This window comes from Megalobrama amblycephala, linkage group LG22 (assembly GCF_018812025.1).
Source record: "Megalobrama amblycephala isolate DHTTF-2021 linkage group LG22, ASM1881202v1, whole genome shotgun sequence".
NCBI classification, from domain to species: Eukaryota; Metazoa; Chordata; class Actinopteri; order Cypriniformes; family Xenocyprididae; genus Megalobrama; species Megalobrama amblycephala.
Window position 1 is genome coordinate 11,171,332 of NC_063065.1, and position 25,619 is coordinate 11,196,950.

A 25,619-nucleotide genomic window follows, 5' to 3' on the forward strand; every position below is an offset into this window, starting at 1 on the left:
TTTGTTTTGTTTTTTTGTTATGTTAGTCATTTGAGTTTATATTTTGCTTTGAAATGTAATGTTCTTTTCTGGCTTAATATGTTGGATATATCCTGACAATGAATGGAAATATTGAGACCATGATATATTAGGTCTGATTACAGTTAAAATGGGCTGTACAACAGACAAATGAAGTACTGTAAAAAATTAAAGTTGTGAAAACTTAAAAGTTTAAGGCAACCAGCTGAGGCTTAAGGCAACCAGAGTTTTCTCAACTTGTTGTATAACAAGTTCAATTTACAACAAGTTGAGAAAACTCAAAAATCTCCTGCAGCTGGTTGCCTTAAAGGGTTAGTTCACCCAAAAATGAAAATAATGTAATACTCACCCTCATGTCGTCCCGCTCTCTATATGGGCCGATTTCAAATCTTTACGAATCGAAACAGTGAATCGGAGTGCCAAAGTCACGTGATTTCAGCAGTTTAGCCGTTTTATAAGAGATCCGAATCACTAATTCAAAACAAAAGATTCATAAAGCTCAGAAGCTTCATGAAGCAGTGTTTTGAAATCAGCCCATATAGATATTGTTGAAAAGTCGTTATTTTTTTTATTTTTTTTGGCACACAAAAAGTATTCTTGTCGCTTTATAATGTTAAGATAGAACCACTGAACTCACATGAACTGCTCAAAAATGTTTTTAGTAACTTTATGGACCTTGAGAGTTTGAATGGCTTTGCTCTCAATAGAGGCCTCACTGAGCCATCAGATTTCATCAACAATATCTTAATTTGTGTTCCGAAGATGAACGAAGGTCTTACAGGTGTAGAACGACATAAGGGTGAGTAATTAATTACATTATTTTCATTTTTGGGTGAACTAATCCTTTAAACTTTTAAGTTTTCTCAACTTTTGATTTTTTTTTACAACCATAGTAAAAATTTGGTCAGAGGTTTCACTGGTCTCTGCTCCAAGCCAAATTACACCCAGTTCCACCTCTCTTGACATCATGGGTTGAGCTTGATTTAGTCCAGCTCCATCTCTGTGGATCTAATGGGTTGAGGGATAGAGTAATGGGTTAGGGTGTGGTTGGACCCTCTAGCTCCACCCATTATGCCCAAATTACATCCAGAAAGGAGGAGCTGGACTTCACGCTTCACCCATGGCTCTGCAGTGAGCTGCCTCTCCTCTGCTCTCTCCCTCACTTACTGCAGCCCTGGTATCATGGCTCTGGTTCATGCACCGTGGCGCCCCCCTCTGTAGGTCTATGATATAAACGCTTTCAAAGCATTTCATATATAATACTATATGGTTACACAGAATTATACACAGACAAAAATGCACAATTTGTATTGTGTTTTATTTTGCTTCTGTTGCATCTTAAACCTTACATACAAACATTTTTCAGTTACTCCAACACATCTTTGTAGTTGGTGTCTCACATAAAAATAACAATGATCCCTTTTTAATATTATGTCCACTCATTCACTGTCCTCTCAAAGCAAGGACAATCAACAATGATTACATAACAATTAATACTTCATCATAATTAATACTTTATCAAGTTAGGCAATGGAACTGAAAAAGCTCATTTAGTTTATAGAAAATACTTTTCTGTTACAATGATAAGCATAACTATAAGTATACTGAAGACTATTCTTATTACATGATAAATAATATTTAAAGAACAATGATTAAGCCATAAATGTTTTAAAGGTAAATGAATAAATATGATGAAAAACAATAATAAAGAGTTTTTCTTATAAAAATAGAGCAATTTATTATAGTCTGCAAATGCAGCAAAAAATATATAAACATAATTAATAATCTCCATGATCAGTTCTCAAACAGCAACGCTTGTCATCCTTCATTATGGAGTACAGAAGGTCATTCAGCTCTCACAGTGGTAGGCTACAATTTTGGAAGGTTTCTTATATTTTATAGTTCCTAAAGAATCTTGCTGCACAAAACAGCATTCAAATACTGTATATTATTTATTCCATTTTAACATTGTTAAAAAAAAAGATAACCGAATTAGAGTTAATAGGCCTCAATCCAAAAATATTAAACATTATAGTGGTACAATATGTGCATAAATGATTCGTTCAAATTCCAATTCCAAAAAACTAAAAATGCTATGTTTAAGTGGTTATTTATGGAAGCACAAATTATGCATTAAGTTTTCCCAATGCCAGACATAATTGCATAGCCAAGGCTTAAACTCATATTCAAACAAGAGGTTCTGTTCTTACTGATCCAAGACTGTCCACAGATTTGCATTCATGTGAATCCTCAGTGTTGGACTGGAAGACATCCTGTTTGTTCTCCATCAATGTAGCATCAGGGGTCACTGGTGCATTCTGGTATGTTACTTCATTGTGGCAGTATCCTTCGACATTGTAATATAGCTGTAAACAGATATCACAGTAAGTGTGCATCCGCCAGCAATGTTAGCGTATTTTTAAAATAACTTTCACATGAAAGTCACCCTCTCTTCCAAAGCAGCCAGCTCTTTTTCCATGAAAGCCACAAGCTTGGAGAAACAAGGTCGATCTACAGGATCCAGTGTCCAGCAGCGACACATTACCCTGTATCTAAATAAACACAAACACCAGTATATAAAATACTCCAGAAGTATTTCACAAATGTACTGCATAATAAATGTTCTGTTAATATATATATATACAGTACAGTCCAAAAGTTTGGAACCACTAAGATTTTTAATGTTTTTAAAAGAAGTTTCGTCTGCTCACCAAGGCTACATTTATTTAATTAAAAATACAGTAAAAAACAGTAATATTGTGAAATATTATTACAATTTAAAATAACTGTGTACTATTTAAATATATTTGACAAAGTAATTTATTCCTGTGATGCAAAGCTGAATTTTCAGCATCGTTACTCCAGTCTTCAGTGTCACATGATCCTTCAGAAATCAATCTAATATGCTGATTTGCTGCTCAATAAACATTTATGATTATTTTCAATGTTGAAAACAGTCGTGTACTTTTTTTCAGGATTCCTTGATGAATAGAAAGTTCAAAAGAACAGCATTTATCTGAAATACAAAGCTTCTGTAGCATTATACACTACCGTCCAAAAGTTTGGGGTCAGTAAGAATTTTTATTTTTATTTTTTTGAAAAGAAATTAAAGAAATGAATACTTTTATTCAGCAAGGATGCATTAAATCAATCAAAAGTGGCAGTAAAGACATTTATAATGTTACAAAAGATTAGATTTCAGTTAAACACTGTTCTTTTGAACTTTCTATTCATCAAATAATCCTGAAAAAAAATATTGTACACAAATATTTTGTACAATTGTACACATTAAATGTTTCTTGAGCAGCAGATCAGCATATTAGAATGATTTCTGAAGGATCATGTGACACTGAAGACTGGAGTAACGATGCTGAAAATTCATCTTTGCCATCACAGGAATAAATTACTTTGTGAAATATATTCAAATAGAAAACAGTTATTTTAAATTGTAATAATATTTCACAATATTACTGTTTTTACTGTATTTTTAATTAAATAAATGTAGCCTTGGTGAGCAGACGAAACTTCTTTTAAAAACATTAAAAATCTTAGTGGTTCCAAACTTTTGGACTGTACTGTATATATATATATATATATATATATATATATATATATATATATATATATATATATATATATATATATATATATATATATATATAAATCCATATATATACGGATTATGCACCCTGCCACAAAGCAAAAACGGTTCAGGAATGGTTTGAGGAGCATAACAACGAGTTTAAGGTGTTGACTTGGCCTTCAAATTCCCCAGATCTCAATCCAATCAAGCATCTGTGGGATGTGCTTAACAAACAAGTCCGATCCATGGATGCCCCACCAACACAATATTATGAGCACCTTCCTAATATTGTGTTGGTCCCCCTTGGAGAAACAAGGTCGATCTAGAGGATCCAGTGTCCAGCAATGACACATTACCCTGACGCGTTACCAAAACAGTGACACATTACCAAAACAGCCCCGTTCCATCGAAGCATGGACTCCACTCAACCCCTGAAGGTGTTCTGTGGTTTCTGGCACCACGATGTTAGCAGCAGATCCTTTAAGTCCTGTAAGTTGCGAGGTGGGGCATCCATGGATTGGACTTGTTTGTTAAGCACATCCCACAGATGCTCGATTGGATTGAGATCTGGGGAATTTGAAGGCCAGGTCAACACCTCAAACTCGTTGTTGTGCTCCTCAAACCATTCCTGAACCATCTTTGCTTTGTGGCAGGGTGCATTATCCTGCTGAAAGAGGCCACAACCACCAGGGAATACTGTTTCAAGGTTGTACATGGTCTGCAACAATGCTTAGGTAGGTGGTACATGTCAAAGTAACATCTACATGGATGGCAGGACCCAAGGCTTCCCAGCAGAACATTGTCCAAAGCATCACACTGCCTCCGCCGGCTTGCTTTCTTCCCATAGTGCATCCTGGTGCCATGTGTTCCCCAGGTAAGTGACGTACACGCACCCGGCCATCCACGTGATGTAAAAGAAAACGTGATTCATCAGACCAGACCACCTTCTTCCATTGCTTCGTGGTCCAGTTCTGACGCTCACTGTTGGCCCTTTCAGCGGTGGACAGGGTTCAGTATGGGCACCCTGACTGGTCTGCAGCTATGCAGCCCCATACACAAAACAAACTGTGATGCACTGTGTATTCTGACACTTTTCTATCAGAACCAGCATTTATTCTTGAGCAATTTGAGCTACAGTAGCTTGTCTGTTGGATCGGACCACACGGGCCAGCCTTCACTCCCCACATGCATCAATGAGCCTTGGCCGCCCATGACCCTGTCGCCGGTTCACCACTGTTCCATCCTTGGACCACTTTTGATAGATACTGACCACTGCAGACCGGGAAACACCCCACAAGAGCTGCAGTTTTAGATGCTCTGACCCAGTCGTCTAGCCATCATAATTTGGCCCTTGTCAAACTCACTCAAATCCTTACGCTTGCCCATTTTTCCTGCTTCTAACACATCAACTTTGAGGACAATATGTTGCTGCCTAATATATCCCACCCACTAACAGGTGCCGTGATGAAGAGATAATCAGTGTTATTCACTTCACCTGTCAGTGGTCATAATGTTATGCCTGATATATATATATATATATATATATATATATATATATATATATATATATAAAAAATTAGATTTTGTGTTTTAGTAAAAATAGAGGCACTTACACAGATTCTGCTGCATAATAAGGTTGCTCCATGTGATATCCACTTTCAATCATTCTGTAGAATGCGTTATTCACAGTTATACCAGGATATGGCGTGACTCCTAAAAGACATAAATAGTGAGTAAAAATGACAAAACACTGTGTGCTTTTAATCAGGAATGATTTATAGAAACGTTCTTGGTTCAATGCAAAGAGAGACACCTAGAGAAAAGATTTCCCATAGAAGAATGCCATAGGCCCAGACGTCACTCTGCATAGTGTAGACCCCTTTGAAAATACTCTCAGGAGCCATCCACTTCACGGGCAAACGCACCTGCAAAAATGGCATGTAAACAATTATAATTACAAGTGAACTAAATGAAGACCAGTCGCATCTAGACTATCACATATGCACCCAAAATACCTACATTTCCTCTTACAACGTAGTTGGAATCATGTTCAATGTCTCTGGCGAGGCCAAAGTCACCAATCTTCACTTGCCTGCCATGCGTAACCAAAACATTTCTGGCTGCCAAGTCCCTATGGATACACTGTAGGCAGAAGATCATTCACTAAAGCCTTTTTTTACATTGACAATATAATGATATGAGAAAACAATCAAGATATTAAGCACTCAGGTATAAAAAGAAGTACAAAGAGTATAGATGCTTCTCTGGTTTGTGACATGCTCATGTAGTATTTAGTGAAAAAAAGTGTTAAAAAAAGGTGTCAGTATTATCTCTGTGAGATAGCAGGAAGTAGAAGTTTCATGATCAGAAAGTTAAGCTCACATTTTTAGAGGACAGGAACTCCATGCCCTTTGCAACTTGAAAAGAGAAACTCAGGAGGTCATCATAGGTGAGACTCTGAAGTTCCTCTTCTTGAAGTTTGTCTTCACTTTCAAGCATTTCTTTACAGAATTGACATAAAACAATAACAGTTATTTTACTAATTATTATTAGTTATTTGGTAACAAATAACAAATAAAATGAGCATATGGATAACAATCTGCAATCATTTGCTTAAAGTGCCCCTATTATGCTTTTTCAGACATTACTTTTCAGAGTTATTTTCTCCCAAAAGAGAGAACTGATTCTGAACTGTCTGAAACAAGTCATCCGTAATTCCAGGCTTAGTTCCTGCACAAACCTATGTAGGTTTATAACAAATTTGCATAATCATTAGCTGCCCACAAACACTGTCTACTTTAACCTGCTCTCAAACACTGTGTTGAAGCTGAGGGCTGGGAGAGTTTGGTTCGTGTTTTCGACATGTCGAGAAACGCTGTTTTCTGCACTAAAAAAGCAAATCCACTTTGCATGCGCTTCCAAAGGATGAGGACTTGGGCTCAAATTGAGTAAAACCGAAGCCATCATTACTGTACATAACACTGTGTAAACAAGCGCTGAGAAAGCCTTTGGGGCTGAAATGCAGATATGGTAATGGGTGTTTTGTTTCCGACACGCACTGTAAGCAGTAGACCAATCAGAGCAGAGTCGGCTCTCGGAAAGGAGGGGTAGAGAAACTGAATCCTTTATCGAACTGTTTCAGGCACTGTGAGAAAAGAGGTGATGCTGCAATGTATATTATGAGAAAATTAAAGTGTTTTTTGACCTTGGATGCATGTAAATCTATTGTAGGAGACCTCAAAAACAAAATTAGGAAGCTTTGAAATATCATAATGGTGCACTTTAATGCTATAAATTGAAGTTTTATGATTACATGCATGTGAAACCAAGTTAATATGAATAATAAAATTAGTTATAATTTTAATTAAAAATGAGTTAATAACACTAGTTAATAGAAAATAATAAAATGTTGGTAAATAAAAATAAGTTTTCCCTCTTAAAAGGCATTGCATAATTCATACACTTAATGATATTTATTTTTTTTAAACCTCTCAAATTCTCCTTTTCTCCACCTACCCTCAACAGTAGACACTGAGCTGAGGCTGGGTCTGAGGAGCGCCTCGTTCTCCTGTCCTTTGCTTGTAAGAGTCAAGTGCAGACACGAGCTGTTATCAGGCTCAACATACCCACTGTGGAGGTGCAACAAGGAGAGAGAAGCACATGGTCTTTAACTGCACGACAGTTTATTCATTTGTGTACACCTTTAGATTTACAGTTCCCCTTCAGCCCAAGATATTCATTTCCCTCTGCTCCGCACGGTATTTTTATTTTTTTGCTTTGTCTAAGGCCACTAATGTAATTCACTTCTTGGTAGACACTTATACAAACCTGGAGTTTCTCTTCTGCTGGAAGTTGTGGTAGAGGCCTCTGAATCTGTCCCTGTTGAAAGCATCCGTCAGATATTTGTGAAAACGCTCCCTGTTGCTCTTCAGGTAGTTCAAGAGATCTCCGTTACAGCAATACTGGAATATCAGGTAAATAGGACCTGCAGATTTAAAAGAAAAAAAAAAAGAAATCTGTCTGATCGTATATTATCATGCTCATTTGACATATAAGTAAATAAATGGACATTAAATATAGTTTTAAATGATTAGTTCACTTTAAAGGTGCCGTAGAACGTCTTTTTAAAAGATGTAATATAAGTCTAAGGTGTCCCCTGAATGTGTCTGTAAAGTTTCAGCTCAAAATACCCCATAGATTTTTTTTTTAATGAATTTTTTTAACTGCCTATTTTGGGGCATCATTAAATATGTGCCGATTCAGGCTGCGGCCCCTTTAAATTCTCATGCTCCCCGCCCCCGGAGCTCGCGCTTGCCTTTAGCAGCATAAACAAAGTTCACACAGCTAATATAACCCTCAAAATGGATCTTTACAAAGTGTTCGTCATGCAGCATGTCTAATCGTGTAAGTATGGTATTTATATGGATGTTTACATTTGATTCTGAATGAGTTTGATAGTGCTCCGCGGCTAAAGCTAACATTACACACTGTTGGAGAGATTTATAAAGAATGAAGTTGTGTTTATGAATTATACAGACTGCAAGCGTTTAAAAATGAAAATAACGACAGTCTTGTCTCCGTGAATACAGTAATAAACGATGGTAATACATTTAACAGTACATTAGCAACATGCTAACGAAACATTTAGAAAGACAATTTACAAATATCACTAAAAATATCATTATATCATGGATCATGTCAGTTATTATTGCTCCATCTGCCATTTTTCGCTATTGTCCTTGCTTGCTTACCTAGTCTGATGATTCAGCTCTGCACAGATCCAGACGTTAATACTGCCTGCCCTTGTCTAATGCCTTGAACATGATCTGGCATATGCAAATATTGGGGGCGTACATATTAATGATCCCGACTGTTATGTAACAGTCAGTGTTATGTTGAGATTCGCCTGTTCGTTGGAGGTCTTTTAAACAAATGAGATTTATATAAGAAGGAGGAAACAATGGAGTTTGAGACTCACTGTATGTCATTTCCATGTACTGAACTCTTGTTATTCAACTATGCCAAGGTAAATAAAATTTTTAATTCTAGGGCACCTTTAAAATGAAAATTACCCCAAGCTTTACTCACCCTCAAGCCATCATGTGTGTATGTGACTTTCTTCTTTCTGATGAACACAATCGGAGTTATATTAATAAATATCCTGACGCATCCAAGCTTTATAATGACAGTGAATGGGACCAACGAGTGTGAAGCTCAAGAAAGTGCATCCATCAATTATAAACGTACTCCACGTGGCTCCAGGGGGATAATAAAGGCCTTCTGAAGAGAAGTGATGCGTTTGTGTAAGAAAAATATCCATATTTAACAAGTTAAGTAAAGTAAAATATCTAGCTTCCTTCAGTCCGCCTTCCGTATTCAACGTCGTGTCAGTTATGCTTTTTCGTAAGCTGAATACAGAAGGCGATCTGGCGGAAGCTAGATATCTTTTTTTTTACAACAATAAAGCTGGACCCCTGGAGCCGTGTGGAGTATGTTTTTGATGGATGGATGCACTTTCTTCAGCTTCATACTCATTGGTCCCGTTTACTACCATTTTAAAGCTTGGATGCGTCAGGATATTTATTAATATAACTCTGATTGTGAAAACCAAAATCAAGTCCCACCCTACATTTTTTTCATGTTTTATAGAAGCCGTTTCACTTGAAAATACGTGACAATAGAGAAGAAAAAACAATCGCACCTCCCGTTTAATGCTGACTTTAAAATTATTTTATTATGTGAAAATACCGAGAGTTCAGAGTGCTGAGACATGGAAACCGAGGAGATTGGTTGTCATGCAGGAGGTCAAACATACCACCGACCAATCAGAATCAAGTATTCAACAGAGATGCGAGATATTCCTATATATAAGACGTGATTCAGAACCCATGACTTCTTCAAATCTTACCTGAGCCTGTGCAAGCTCCGAGCAAGTTGACAATGTTTTCATGGTGTCCGATATGAGTCAGCATTTTCAGTTCAGACATCAGAGCTTCCTTCTCCACTGCCTGGTGCTTGTCTGTTTGATGCAAAAGTTAACAATATGAAGTACACGTTTACCAACATATTCCAAAATGCCACACAATTGATTGATTTTGTTTTGTAGAGATATTCATGCCAGTTTTGTCATTACTCACCCTTTAACATTTTTACTGCTACCTGAATGGACACTCCCGGCTTGCTGATCCCATATGCTGTAGCCTGCACAACCATCCCAAAAGCACCAGATCCTAGCTCATTTCCTTTGGAAAGCACACAGAAAGAATTACTAACACCTAATAAGTTATTTCTAGCTAGTCAAAAGAAGGTTCCTCGTTCTATCTTTACCAAGCTCAAGATTTTCTCGTGGAAATTCCCATTTCAGGTCATACTTAAACTCCTTGAAATCAATGTATATGTAGTCATTGTCGTTGGGTCCGACCATCTGAATCATCTGGATCTGACACTGGTACGCAGGCTTCTGTGACAAAGGAGTGACAGTATATGTTTCAGAAGGTAAGATCTATGATTCTAGGAGTTTGTCATTATGAAAAAGAGAGGTTTACCTTAACTCTGATGATTAAGGCAAAGATGACCACGAGGAGTATGACGATGAACGGGAGACAAATCACATATTCAATGCGGATACCTGAGGAAAAAGAGAGCGATAACTTACATATGAAAAAAATCACCTGCAGATGATTTTTATGGTGTCATTTTTTTTTTTAAAGCCTGCATCTGCGAAACAAACTGAACTAAAAGGGTGACGCTCTTAGTGCTAACCATATTTTAAACTCAAATTAGGGTTGATTACTGAACCAACATTGACAATATGTGATCTTCACATAAGATCATATAATCATCATGTAATCGCCCGCTTGAAAATAAAAGTTTTTCTCAGCTGTACAAAATTGCTATAAATAAAGACCGCAAACTTTCGGGTTTAATTCAAATTCTGTCTCTCTCTATGTGGTGTGAAAATATTACCCACATATTTACATAAATAAATATGTAAATATGTGGGGAATATTTCCTCCTATTAGTCCTGCCATTCAAATGTTTGGGGACTGTAGTTTCGTATGCTCACCAATGCTGCATTTATTTGATCAGAAAATCAAGTAAACAGTAATATTGTGATATATTATTAAAAAATGTTATTTATTCCTGTGATGGCAAAGCTGAATTTTCAGCATCATTACTCCAGTCTTCAGTGTCACATGACTCTGAATATGATGATTTGCTGCTCAAGAAACCTCATACTTGAAAACTTTTGTGGATTTTTTTGGTCAATAGAAGGATCAAAAGAGCAGCATTTATTTGAAATATAAATCTTTTGTAACAATGTAAATGTCACTTTAATGTCCCTTTTGATCAATTTAATGCATCCTTCCTTAATAGAAGTTTTAATTGGTAATGTAAAAAGTTATGAAATCCCAATAAAGATCTAGTAAGATAAGCAAGATGCACAGAATTACGCTAGTCAGGGTTTAGGTTAACTCTGCTGAGTTCAATGTTCAAAGCATCCAGTTTCAGAAGTTTTCTAGGTTTAGACTCACCCGTTTCCACATGTGTTTGATCACTGCAGACAGTCCCTGCTTCATTAGTGATGCAGCATTTAATATTAATGTTCTCCCAGTTCAAGTGTGGTCTGGCAAAGTTAATTTTCTTATGACAGAAATGATCTGAATCCATGAACTTGGGCTGGGCAACAGGCATCTCTTTCCAGTCTTCATCTTCAGTACAGCTGTGAAAATATTCATAGAGTTCAACTTCATTTGCAAACAAAGGCATGCTTCATTAGAGAAGTCTGTTATAAGTCATATATATGTTAGAGTAAATGACTTATATTTCTTGTATAAACATATTTATGTCATCGGTTATCTCTTCTTCTTAATTTTGCTGACTTACTCAGCATGTGATGGACAGATCTTCCAAGAGACATTCATAGGTAGAGGGCTTCGAGTCTCACAAGTGGTGAAGCTTGAATCTTTGCCTATTTTAATTGAATGAATGTCTGCAAAATGCATTGCATATTAATATATTTCACATTTAACATCTCTTTATTATTTCAAACTGTTTATGACCACTCACCTAAAATGCAGAGAGAGATATTCCTCGTGACACTATACTCTTGAGTCTTTAGTTTCATTTGATACTGGCCCGGTTCAGGGTTACACAGCTCAAAAGTACTAAAGAGAGAATGAACAAAATAAGCAAACACAACAGCACACTAAAATGGATTAAAATGGATGGCATGAGGTAAATACCTATTAAAATTAAGGTGATGAGTCTCTCTGCCCTGTATTTCGGTTTGATTTGGTGTAATCCATTGACACTGGGCTTTTGGGAAGGAGAACACCTGAGCCTGGAAGCAGAAGCTTGCCTTATTTTGTGCTAGTATGCGGTTGTTCTCATTCAACTGCAATATGTCGATTTTATCATTGTCTGTCAAGGAAGGATTGTCAATAAAAGAATTATTATTTTTTGCACAACAATACATTGTGTCAATCATAAATTTGGTAAAATGAACTTTTTGCACTTTTGCATTTTGCTCTAAATCTGTATTACTCATTGTGTTTCTACAATCACATTTATTAAAATACAAATTTTACTTTTTTTTTTTAACAGAAAAGGGCAATGGCTTTACTTACCAAAGACCTTGACATAGGTGTTAGTGTGGTTGTATAGAGATTTGCAGATGTACTCCCCACTATGTGTTATTTTAACTGATTCGATAAAGAAGTGCTCTGCCCAATTTGAAAAATGTGCTGAAGTAATTCCTTTGACCTGCATAAAAATAAGCGAGAACATCAGCAAACGGCCAGAGCAGTGAAACTATGATTTAATATTTCTTCATGGCTACTATCCACATCTTACTGCTGTGTTATTGAAGTGCCATCTCAATTCAGGGTTTCTATAGTTTTTAGATTTTATGGTGCAACGGAGTAGCAGAGACCGACCAGATTTCAGGAAAATCATAGGAGCTTTTTGCCCGTCCACATTTGTATCCAGATCTGAAGGATAACCAACACAATTTGCATAAGGTTTTCAATCTAAACTAAAACCCCTATATAACCTACACTGTAAAAAAAAAAATTATAGTAAAAAAACAGCTGCTGTGGTTGCCAGAAATTTACCATAAAAAAATGATAGCGACATTTTAAGTTTTACAGATTTAATTTAAATTTACAAAATTTATAAAATACTGTCATTCACACAAACACTAAACACCATCATGGCAACACACATGAAATTAAAAAATGCAATAAACATTAATTTAACAACATTAGATGTAACATAAAAACCCAATTTACATAACTGATTAGAAAAAAAGTAAGAAAAACTAAGAAGAAAATGTGAAGTGTCACGCAGGGAATTATGGGAAAGTCAATTTGTTTTTTACTGTAAATTATACAAGTTCTTGTTCTTTTTCCAAAAACTGTAAATTTAACAGTATTTTACTGTATGGTTAGATCTATTACAGTTATTCACCGTATATAATACGGTTAACCAATTAACAGTTAGTCACCGTAGTATTTTTACAGTCTTTTACCGTTACAATCACGGTCATTTATCCTACATCATCTAAATAATACTTGCCGTCAAACAGTGCTGACATTTTCCTATAGGAAGTTTCCAAGCAAGTTATTAAACTTGGCTGTTACCATTGTGGAATGAGATATTATAATATTTAAATTCTTTGCATTCATCAAAAAACATTGGAAAAAAATGTTTCCACAAAAATATTGAGCAACACAACTGTTTTGTTTCATTGCTCATAATAATAATAATAAAAAATATTGAGCAGTAAATCAGAATATTAGAATGATTTCTAAAGGATCATGTGACACTGAAGACTGGAGTAATGATGCTGAAAATTCAGCTTTGCTCTCACATTAATACATTACATTTTAAAATATATTACAAAAGAAAACAGTTACTCTAAATTGTAATAAAATTTCATAATATTACTGTTACTGTATTTTTGATCAAATTAATGCAGCATTGATAAGCTACATAATAACATTAAGAACCACAAACTTTTGAACGGATGTGTACATGTATTAAAAAAATAGATACAGATGATGTAACTATTGTAAAACAAAAAAAATTACATACCGTAATGATGGATCTCAGTACATTCTTCTCCCAGTGAATTATAGGCACAGCACTTTATCTTTGGAGTTTTAAGATGATCATCATAACTCTTAAAAATGCTCTCTGTCTTATACCACTTATTTGTCATGACCTCCTCTGGATTTTTGCTAAATGGAAAACAAACAATTGAAATATAGATATACAGTTATAGCAGTAATTTCCCTTACTCTGAGAAAAAAAGGTATGCTGTCATTGCATGGGGCAGTAACCTAAGGTACAAAAGTGTATATTTCCAAAACGGTAGCAGACCATAACTTCATATTACCTGTTACCATCCCATCTGATGGTTGGTTTTGGGTTCCCCTCAGAAGTACACACTAATTGAGCTAAATTGCTTCTCCCTGGTATTGCAATAGCTTCCAGCACTGGAACTGATGGCCTCCCTACAGAGACAACAGAGAGATGTATTAAATGAAACACCTCAAGCAGGGTAAAGCTATGGATTAGATCATAAATAGAGATGTTTTATGAGTATTTGACCTACTTTGTGGTGATTGAATAACTGTAACACTATGATTGCCACATATTACAGTGTATATTGCATTTCCAAATCTCTCGTTGTTCTGTAATGGATCCGTAGAGGAATTTATCCTGTTTAAGCATGTAAAAGAGTTTGATCATTTATTCATCTTTAACATCAGGCGATGTGTTTGAGTAGCCTAATCCATTCAAACCTTCATTAAACAATCATCATCCACCCAACAGATACAAACCTTTGATAGCAGAGACATTTAAGCCCATCTGAGCTGTTTTGTTGACATGCACTGTAAATTTCTACAGTTTGTCCTTCAATGATGTCCAGTTTAAATGGGTCAGAACTCATCAAGTCAGTCTCTTCCAATGTGCATCTTACGGTCTGAAAAAAAAAGGTGTGTGCAGACTTTAACACTCCAGTCGTCATCACCGTCAATGCTGAAAAATGAGCAAACATAGCTTGACAGTAACTGTAAAGCTCTGTGGTCATTACTGCGATTTCTGTAAAGTCATCAGTTCTGCTTTTATTTATAGCTGCTTTTAACTGCTTAAAAACTGGATAAACAATGCAAGATAAAAAAGATCTAATACCCAGAAAGGCTTGTTACAAATAATCACAATAAACACAAATAAACTATGAGATACGCTAAAGTATAGGTTCATTACACAAAAAGGGTGTTTAAATGTTTCATTATACTAAACTTTAACAATTAACTGTAAACTTAACTTTTCTGTGCTGTTATTAAATGCATTTTTCTTAAATACAGACAAAATTTCTTTTTTCTTTTTTTTTACCCTTTTAACATCTTAACTACTCCTTAATAAAATAATGTAAAATCACATACATTTAAAAAAATCTGAGATGATCTCATCAACAAATGTCTCCCTTTTCAAACACTTTCTATTCTGTTAAATTATCAACCCTGTTGCATGAATTTCTACAGTAAACAACTGAATGGTTATGATGTTTAACAGAACGTTTACAATTTTACAAAAATGTACTTTACAAATTATCTTTTATGAATGGAAAAGACCCTATTTAATTTAATGTAACGTTCACTGTAAGGTAAATCTCGCTAGGGTGAATAGATCATCTCCAAAAAAAAAAAAAAATAAATAAATTTGGGTCAAACCCAACGGTTCGGTTTGTCCATATTTGACCCAAATTTGGGTTGAAACAACTCAGCATTTTTAGAGTTGATATTTATAACCTCAACCCTGTGGCATATGTGGGTAAAGCTAAAATATCAGTTTGGAAGGAGTCTGAGAGCTGTACTGAGCCGTGCAGTGAGGACTTTACCGATCCATCAGTGTCACACTGTGAACGAGCCTCAGTCGAAGCGCCCATCATCGCGCTGCCGTGAGCGCTCAAGTGCAGCACCAGTAAGACTTCGGTATGAAAACAAAAAAAAAAGTGAGAGAAAAGTGAGCGAAACTAAACATAACTGAATAGACTATGCCTTAAACTAATGGAACAAATTTATAACATTAGACAAAATTAATCACACAAGATTAATCCATTAACATATTTACATAACTAGCTATAAATGAACTATATTGCAGAGTGTCACCGATTCAGTGGTAAATAAAGTAACAAATATCAATATTTTGTCCGACTTACCCACCAAAAGCCTCTTTCCTGCACGCATCGCGCGAATGCATACCAGTTTCTTCCTCGACCCTTGTGTGATCATGAAATAGGATGGACAGCGAACAGAGGCGCAAAGACTTTCACTTTAGCGCATGACAAAACATCACTTCTTAATAAGGCTCAAAGGCATTCGCTTCAGCGCATGACACAAAACATCGCTTTACATGCATCAGGTGGAGTTTAAATGCCAGCAACTTAAAAAAGAAGCCTTTTGGCAAGTAGGCTAGATTGTTTCTAAAAAGGGATTATATTTCTGGTATATTTCTATTATTTATATTGGAGAATTTTTCTTTGACAGCGGTAGCCTATTGCATAGATTATATATATATATATATATATATATATATATATATATATATACACACAGTGGGTACGGAAAGTATTCAGACCCCCTTAAATTTTTCACTCTTTGTTATATTGCAACCATTTGCTAAAATCATTTAAGTTCATTTTTTTCCTCATTAATGTACACACACTGTAAGAAAAAATACACCATATCTACTCAATAAAAAAGAGGCAACAGATTACAAGCAATATTATTAATTAAATTTCACAAGGTTTGGTATTGAGTAAATATTAATTAAATGAGACCCTTAATAGTTATCCATTTAATATTAGATTTGAATAGAAAACAGTACAGAATTAATTAGAACCTAAACAAAAATATTGAGTTGAATTGAAAAAGATAAACTCCCTAATGTGTAAATAGTACTAATAAAAATTAATTTAATTCTACATTCTAATCATATAAGAATTTTATTAACAATTCACTTTTGTGCTTTACACAGCAAAAAAAGCAGTGTTAAATTAACTCTCCTGGGAGTACATGAAATACGAGTGTTACATGAACACTGAAGCGACATCAAGAATCAGCCTGTGAATCTCAACGACGGTGACAAGCAACATATTCTATTCAACAGATCAACCCTGAACATTAGAAAACAAGCTACTAAAAAGTCGAATAAACAGAACAAAATAAAATATGAGAATAAAGGAAATTACTAAGACAATTCAGCTCATAATTTATTCATGCAGCAATGCATGATGGGAGCCATGGATGAATTTTGATTGGTGGCACACAGAATGCATGCGTTCTTCTTACTAGCCCAGTGATAACAAAATAAGTTTTCTTACCTAAAGTCAACCAGTTAAATTTTGCAAGATGAGCAATATAGAAGAAAACGAACATTCACTGTCTGTAGCCTAATGTTACTCTCTTCAAATGTCTTGTAGGCCTGCTGCATAAAAAAGGCACACTTTGACAGGAAGTGCTTTTCAATTAAAAATTGCCTGATTACATTCATTTGAATTCACTCAATATTCTCTCCATTTGGGATTAGGTAAATATAATGCTTATGTTTTATTTAACTACAATGGGTAGATTTTATTCCAACCATTTTTATTTGAAATTTAATTAAATATTTGCCTCAAAATCATAAACACAATTATATTGAATACATTTGAACCAAAAACATTAATTCAAATCTACATGACCACAGAATCATTTCTTACAGTGCACAGCACCCCATATTGACAGAAAAACACAGAATTGTTGACATTTTTACAGATTTATTAAAAAAGAAAAACTGAAATATCACATGGTCCTAAGTATTCAGACCCTTTGCTCAGTATTTAGTAGAAGCACCCTTTTGAACTAATACAGCCATGAGTCTTTTTGGAAAAGATGCAACAAGTTTTTAACAGCTGGATCTGAGGATCCTCTGCCATTCCTCCTTGCAGATCCTCTCCAGTTCTGTCAGGTTGGATGGTAAACGTTGGTGGACAGCCATTTTTAGGTCTCTCCAGAGATGCTCAATTAGGTTTAAGTCAGGGCTCTGGCTGGGCCATTCAAGAACAGTCACGGAGTTGTTGTGAAGCCACTCCTTCGTTATTTTAGCTGTGTGCTTAGGGTCATTGTCTTGTTGGAAGGTAAACCTTCGGCCCAGTCTGAGGTCCTGAGCACTCTGGAGAAGGTTTTCGTCCAGGATATCCCTGTACTTGGCCGCATTCATCTTTCCTTCGATTGCAACCAGTTGTCCTGTCCCTGCAGCTGAAAAACACGCCCACAGCATGATGCTGCCACCACCATGCTTCACTGTTGGGACTGTATTGGACAGGTGATGAGCAGTGCCTGGTTTTCTCCACACATACCGCTTAGAATTAAGGCCAAAAAGTTCTATCTTGGTCTCATCAGACCAGAGAATCTTATTTCTCACCATCTTCAGGTGTTTTTTTAGCAAACTCCCGACTGCATCTCTGGAGCTCAGCCACAGTGATCTTTGGGTTCTTCTTTACCTCTCTCACCAAGGTCGTCCCAAACATCTTCCATTTAAGGATTATGGAGGCCACTGTGCTCTTAGGAACCTTAAGTGCAGCAGACTTTTTTTTGTAACCTTGGCCAGATCTGTGCCTTGCCACAATTCTGTCTCTGAGCTCTTCAGGCAGTTCCTTTGACCTCATGATTCTCATTTGCTCTGACATGCACTGTGAGCTGTAAGGTCTTATATAGACAGGTGTGTGGCTTTCCTGATCAAGTCCAATCAGTATAATCAAACACAGCTGGACTCAAATGAAGGTGTAGAACCATCTCAAGGATGATCAGAAGAAATGGACAGCACCTGAGTTAAATATATGAGTGTCACAGCAAAGGGTCTGAATACTTAGGACCATGTGATATTTCAGTTTTTCTTTTTTAATAAATCTGCAAAAATGTCAACAATTCTGTGTTTTTCTGTCAATATGGGGTGCTGTGTGTACATTAATGAGGAAAAAAAAAATGAACTTAAAGGTCCCGTTCTTCGTGATCCCATGTTTCAAACTTTAGTTAGTGTGTAATGTTGTTGTTAGAGTATAAATAAAATCTGTAAAATTTTAAAGCTCAAAGTTCAATGCCAAGCGAGATATTTTATTTAACAGAAGTCGCCTACATCGAACGGCCAGTTTGGACTACATCCCTCTACTTCCTTCTTTAATGACGTCACTAAAACAGTTTTTTGACTAACCTCCGCCCACAGGAATACACAAGAGTTGCGTTTGTAGAGTGTGTTTGTCGCCATGTCGTCGAAACGCTGATATTTTCATCCCGCAGTCCAATCACCGGGTCTGATTCCGGCTCAAATTGATAGGGTAAAATTAAAGACATGTTTGCAATAACACTGAGCGCGTGCATCTCCACGTTATGGTAAGAGGCGTGACCTTTCCGGGCAAGATGCGCTAAACTGCTGTCGAATCACAACACAGGAACCGCTGGCACAATCAGAACTCGTTACGTATTTCTGAAGGAGGGACTTCATAGAACAAGGAAGTCATCAGCCCGTTTTTATGACAGTGGAAAAAAAGGGTTTACAGATAAGTAAATTATGTGAAAAATACTGTGTTTTTTTACACGCGAAACATGAACACATGTTATATTGCACACTATAAACACAATCAAAGCTTAAAAAAAAACACGAAAAACGGGACCTTTAAATGATTTTAGCAAATGGCTGCAATATAACAAAGAGTGAAAAATTTAAGGGGGTCTGAATACTTTCCGTACCCACTGTATATCCACAGAATCCGGCCCAATTAACCAACTGATTAATGCACAAAAATCTGATCACAGACAGAGACAACAAAATGAGGAAAAAATATGACTAGACTCCGATCTACCACAGCCGGGCTATAGGAAAGGCAGATGCCAGGAGAAAAACAAACAGAGCTACTATATTGAATTATAACTTTATCGAAAACACTTCTTTCCCAGATGTGAAATGATTTATCCCAACTTCAAAAAGCTGGAGAATGATGCACAAGATCAATATTTACTTGGTGAAAAAAGAGACGCACTATAGTGGCAAGGTATACAGCAATTTCAGCAACAAAAAAAGTGAAGAGTCTCTCTCTCACACACACACACACACACACACACACACACACACACACACACACACACACACACACACACACACACACACACAGTACTTTGTTCTGTTTTTCTACATTTGTTCATCACACATTTCGTTCCCCTTTTGTTTATTTTTATTTTTCCTGCTCATATAAATGCTATGGCATACTATGTACAATTTGTCATGTCAATTATAAGCTCAACTGAATTTAATTGAACTGAGAGAGAGAGAGAGAGAGAGAGAGAGAGAGAGAGAGAGAGAGAGAGAGAGAGAGAACAATTTAGACAAATCCAAAAAAGCCAAACACCTTCCCATCTATGACCCTAAAATCTGGACCGAACATTTTGGAAATCTTTATTCACCAAACGAACCAACCCTCACCCAAAAACATCTGACCTACATAACCTGGAAAGCACTATAAAAGACCAGCTAAATCATTTAGACCAGCCCATAGCATTAAATGAACTGACAGACAAGATGAAATCCCTAAAAAACAAAAAATCCTGTGGCGTGGATGGAATATCTAATGAGATGCTGAAGCACAGTAGCCCCAAACTGAAAGATGCTATTCTAAAATTGTTCACCCTCTTATTAAAATCAGGAAAATTTCCTGAAATATGGAAAGAAAATTTGATAACTCCAATTTTTAAACAAGGTGAGAAGTAAGACCCAAATAATTACAGAGGCATCACAGTGAGCAGTAACCTTGGAAAACTATTCTGTTCCATTATTAATGACAGATTAGTTCAGTTCATTCAAGAACACAACACTTGAAGAACTGTCAAATTGGATTTATGCCCAATCAGAGAACATCGAATCGCATTTACACACTTCACACACTAATACAAAAATATGTTCATCAAAAAAAACCAAGGAAAAATATTCAGCTGCTTCACTGATTTTAAAAAAGCCTTTGATTCTTTATGGCATGATGGGCTTTTTCTAAAACTTATCCAAAGTGGAATAGGAGGAAGGACATATGATATAAAGGATCATGAACAATCATATACATTTCACATAAAATCATATACAACGGGAACAAGTGCTGTGTCAAGATCAACGACAAATGGACTGATTATCTCTTTATCTCTTTAATATATATATCAATGAGTTGGCATCAGCACTTGAGAAGTCCTCCTGTCCTGGTCTGACCCTCGAGGGCAGAGAAATCAAATGCCTCCTGTACGCCGACAACCTTCTGCTGCTGTCACCTCATAAAGAGGGACTGCATGAAAGCCTCTCTATTCTAGAGAAGTACAGTAGCGACTGGGCCTTACCAATTAACATGGAAAAATCCAAAATCATGATCTTCTAAAAAAAAACGCCTTACTGACAAAAAATATAATTTTACAATCAGGGGAACACTTCTCAATCATGTCACATATTATAATTATTTGGGTCTCACAATCTCAGCTTCTGGACATGGCAATGAAAGATCTGACCGATAAGGCACGCAGTGCTTATTACAATATAAGAAAATCATTGTTCAAATTCAACCCACCTATAAAACTTTGGATGAAAATTTTTGATGGTATCATCAAGCCCATTCTTTTGTATGGCTGTGAAATCTGGGGCCCCAAATTTAAATTAAACTATGAATCATGGGACAAAAACCCTGTTGAAATTTTCTAGCTCGAGTTCTGCAAAATATCCTGGGTCTTCACAGAAATGCCCCTAGTCTGGGTTGCAGGGCAGAACTGGGCAGATTCCCTCTCCTATCTGAAATCCAGAAGAGAGCAGCAAAGTTCTGGTTCCATCTGTCAGACTCACAGGCAGATACATACAGGGCAGGACACCCAGAGAATGATCCCTTGCACTATTTAGTGGAAACACACCAACTAAATTCAAAAATTCAATTCAAACTCTCAAAAATTAAAGAAATAGATCAAAGAACTCAAAGCAGATCAAAGCAGCACAAAGACAGATTATCAATTGGCACCTTACTTGATAAAAATTAAAGAATATCGTCAGAGAAAGCTCCTGGCGAAATATCGTTTGAGCGACCACAGACTGTATATAGAGACGGGCCGACACAAACAGAGCTGGAGAGCCAGAGAGCTCAGACTCTGTTCACACTGCTCCGATGGAGTCGTAGAAGATGAATTACATTTCCTTACAGTGCAGCATATATAATGACGTTAGAGAAAATTATTTCACCCAAATTGGTCAAATTCTACCTGAATTCCAACAAGCAAGCCACATAGACAAACTTTGTTAGAGAAAAGAGAAGTGTATCCAACTGGCAGCGCAGTATGTGTCCTCCTGCCATATTATGAGGGACAAAGAATGAATCCTCTTCTTTTTCATTTTTTTTTCTCAATCTCATTACTGCTCTCTGTATTTATTTACCATGTTTTGTTTTTTTTGTAACCACTTGTTAAATTATATATGACAACATATACAATATAACCATGTATGTATGTATATATATATATATATATATATATATATATATATATATATATATATATACACACACAGGTGCTGGTCATATAATTAGAATATCATGAAAAAGTAATTTTTTTATTGTAAATTATTTTAAAAAATGAAACTTTCATTTATACTAGATTCCCTACATGTAAAGTAAAACATTTCAAAAGTTTTTTTTAATTTTTTTTTTTTTAATTTGTTGATTAGAGCGTACAGCTCATGAAAGTCCAAAATCCAGTATCTCAAAATTTTAGAATATTTACATTTGAGTTTCATTAAATGACCATCCCTACAGTATAAATTCCGGGTATCTCTTGTTCTTTGAAACCACACTAATGGGGAAGACTGCTGACTTGGCAATGGTCCAGGAGACAATCATTGACACCCTCCACAAAGAGAGTAAGTCACAGATGGTCATTACTGAATGTGGTGGCTGTTTACAGAGTGATGTATCAAAGCATATTAAATGCAAAGTTGACTAGAAGGAAGAAATTGGGTAGGCAAAGGTGCACAAGCAACAGGGATGACCACAAGCTTGAGAATACTGTCAAGTAAAGCCGATTCAAACACTTGGGAGAGCTTCACAATGAGTAGAATGAAGCCGGAGTCAGCGCATCAAGAGTCACCACACTCAGACATCTTCAGGAAAAAGACTACCAAGCCACTTCTGAAACAGAAACAACGTCAGAAGCATCTTACCTGGGCTAAGGAGAAAAAGAACTAGACAGTGAACAGTGGCCGAAAGTCCTCTTTTCTGATAAAAGTAAATTTTGCATTTCATGTTGAAATCATGGTCCCAGAGTCTGAAGGAAGAGTGGAGAGGCACAAAATCCAAGCTGCTTGAAGTCTAATGTGAAGTTTCTGAAGTCAGTAATGATTTGTTGGGGCCGTGACATCTGCTGGTGTTGGTCCATTGTGTTTTATCAAGTGCAAAGTCAATGCAGCCATCTTCCAGGATTGCATTTTGGAGCACTTTATGCTTCCATCTGCTGACAAGCTTTATGGAGATGCTGATTTTCTTTTCCAGCAGGACTTTAGCACCTGCCCACAGTGCAAAAACCACTTCCAAGTGGTTTGCTGACCATGATATTACTGTGCTTTATTGGCCAGCCAACATGCCTGACCCCTGAATCTATGGGATATTTTCAAGAGAAAGAAGAGAAACAGTCGATCCAACAATATACAGATGATCTGAAGGCTCAATAGTGCCTCAGCAGTGTCACAGGCTGATCACTTCCATGCCACACTTCACTGATGCTGTAATTTGTGCTAGGAGCAAGTAATTTGCTGTAATATGTGCTGCCGACCAAGTATTGAGTGCACAAATGAACATACTTTAAAGAACTTTAACTTTTCTGTTTTGCAAATCCATTTTTTGATTGATCTTAGGAAATATTCTAATATTTTGAGATACTGGATTTTGGACTTTCATGAGCTGTACGCTCTAATCATCAAAATTAAAAAAAAAAAAAAACTTTACATGTAGGGAATCTAGAATATATGAAAGTTTCATTTTTAAAAATAATTTACAATAAAAAAAATGAACTTTTTCACGATATTTTAATTATATGACCAGCACCTGTATATATATTTATTTATTTATCAGTCTATACCTGTATAGCCTATTACATCCCACAGTCATGCCAATAAAGCTCAACTGAATTGAATTGAGAGAGAGAGAATCGCTACATTTTTAAGCATTACAAACCCAAGAACCGAACCCTGAAAAAAGTCCCCTCAGTCAGACTGTCTATACTAACCTGACTAACTCTACTAACACTAACCAGTCTCAGACCAGCACTGCTTCTCATCCAAACATCAAAATAGACCAAATTTTCAAACAATCTAAAAAAGACATATCTGGAACATTGGGATGAGGAAACTAAAACACAAAGTAAATTACAATTCTATTGAACTCTAAAATCAAATTATGAATTAGAAGAATATCTTCAAAGTGTCAAAGACACAAAGCAGAGACGGATCCTGACCAAGTACAGGCTCAGTGAGCACAGCCTAGCCATCGAGACCGGCAGACACAGAAAGAGCTGGATACCCAGAGAGCAAAGGGTGTGTGTTCACTGCAGGACAGGAGAGATCGAGACAGAGACGCACTTCCTCCTTCACTGCCACAAATACACTCCTATGAGAGATGTCTACTTAACCAAATTCAGTAAATCAATAAAGAACTTTACAGCCATGACTGAAGTAGAACAAATAAAGATAATATTAGGAGAGGGACAGACAGCAGCACTGGCTGCGAGATACGTGTGGACGTGCCACAGCCTGAGAGACAGCAGGCGAATGTGTGTAATGTATGTGTGTGTCTGACCTCAGTGTATTTCCCTACCGTCCACCACAGTGACCCTCACTATGTGTGTATATATGTTTAAACACTGTGGTATCAAATGTTCAGACATGTTCTAATTTGTTACATTGTTAATTTAAGTTTAAGTTATGTTATAATATTTGATAATATTTTCTTCTATTATACAGATGTTTTTATTATTGTTTTATGTATGCTTTGGCAATATACTGTATTATTTACAGTCATGCCAATAAAGCAATTTTGACTTGAATTGAATTGAGAGAGAGATAAAGTGCAAAGCAACATCCCATGTTTTTAAGCACTCAAGCTTAAAATACAAGAATTTAACATTTCAACACTTAAATATACACTCTAAAAAATGCTGGGTTAAAAAAAAACCCAAGTTGGGTTAAATGTTTGACCAACCTGCTAGATAGTTTAACTCAACTATTGTTTAAAATGAACCCAAAATATGTTGGTAATTATTAATGTATTAATATGTTTAAGAAATTAACATTTATTAATAAGTTTAATAAATAATAATTAAATAATATTTGTTAAATTGCTTATTAATTGTTCACCTTTTGATTATTACTGTTGCCTCTAGTAATTATGTGTCTGATTTTTATTTTCCAACCTATTTTGGGATCGTTTTAAACAATGGTTGAGTTCAATAAAACTGTCCAGCAAGTTGGTCAAACAGTTAACCCAGCCGCTGGGTTTGTCCATAACTTGGGTTGTTTTTAACCCAGCACTTTTTAGAGTGTAGTAAAATTTAATTAAGCAGATGCAATAAATATTTAAATATAATTTATTCTGGGAAAAATAAAAGTTAATAAATAATGTTTCTTTGAAGTAATGTTATTTCATATATAATTGGAGAAATATCCTATTTCATTGGTTGCATAATAATAATAATAAATGTATGAAGATTAACATAAATTGACACAAATACCAAATTAATTATATATTTTTGAGTTAAAATATGAGAAGTGCAAAATAAAAATTCTCTGCTTTTAACACTCAGGCTCAAAATGTAACATCAACACTAAAGGTAGGCTAAATGTCACTATATCATCAATTATTGTAATATGTGCTTTATGATTTAAATCAATCCCCTACTGACTCCTTATG

General features: G+C 35.8%; 1 protein-coding gene across 1 annotated transcript; it reads right to left on the reverse strand.

Annotated features, from left to right (window-relative positions):
• Window positions 1-1,317: 1,317 nt before the first annotated feature.
• Window positions 1,318-16,131, reverse strand: flt3 (fms related receptor tyrosine kinase 3). The gene is made up of 24 exons (XM_048175070.1): window positions 15,834-16,131; window positions 15,513-15,601; window positions 14,452-14,594; window positions 14,223-14,329; window positions 14,004-14,121; window positions 13,700-13,845; window positions 12,458-12,594; window positions 12,232-12,367; window positions 11,848-12,025; window positions 11,672-11,769; window positions 11,489-11,594; window positions 11,137-11,324; window positions 10,147-10,229; window positions 9,929-10,061; window positions 9,739-9,843; window positions 9,510-9,620; window positions 7,430-7,586; window positions 7,118-7,230; window positions 5,984-6,102; window positions 5,621-5,743; window positions 5,415-5,526; window positions 5,215-5,314; window positions 2,465-2,570; window positions 1,318-2,384 (listed from the first exon to the last, which is right to left on the reverse strand). The coding sequence occupies exons 1-24, from the start codon at window positions 15,904-15,906 to the stop codon at window positions 2,205-2,207; spliced, it is 2,961 nt and encodes a 986-aa protein (XP_048031027.1). The 5' UTR covers window positions 15,907-16,131; the 3' UTR covers window positions 1,318-2,204.
• Window positions 16,132-25,619: the final 9,488 nt, after the last annotated feature.

Bases quoted from the DNA above. Each gene is read 5' to 3' on its own strand.
- flt3 (XM_048175070.1), bottom strand. From the start codon at position 15,906: ATGATCACACAAGGGTCGAGGAAGAAACTGGTATGCATTCGCGCGATG. The intron at 13,846-14,003 runs GTAATATGAAGT...TTTTCCATTTAG, and splicing joins ATCAGATGGGATGGTAACAG to CAAAAATCCAGAGGAGGTCA. The intron at 12,595-13,699 runs GTATGTAATTTT...GTTATCCTTCAG, and splicing joins TACTGAGATCCATCATTACG to ATCTGGATACAAATGTGGAC.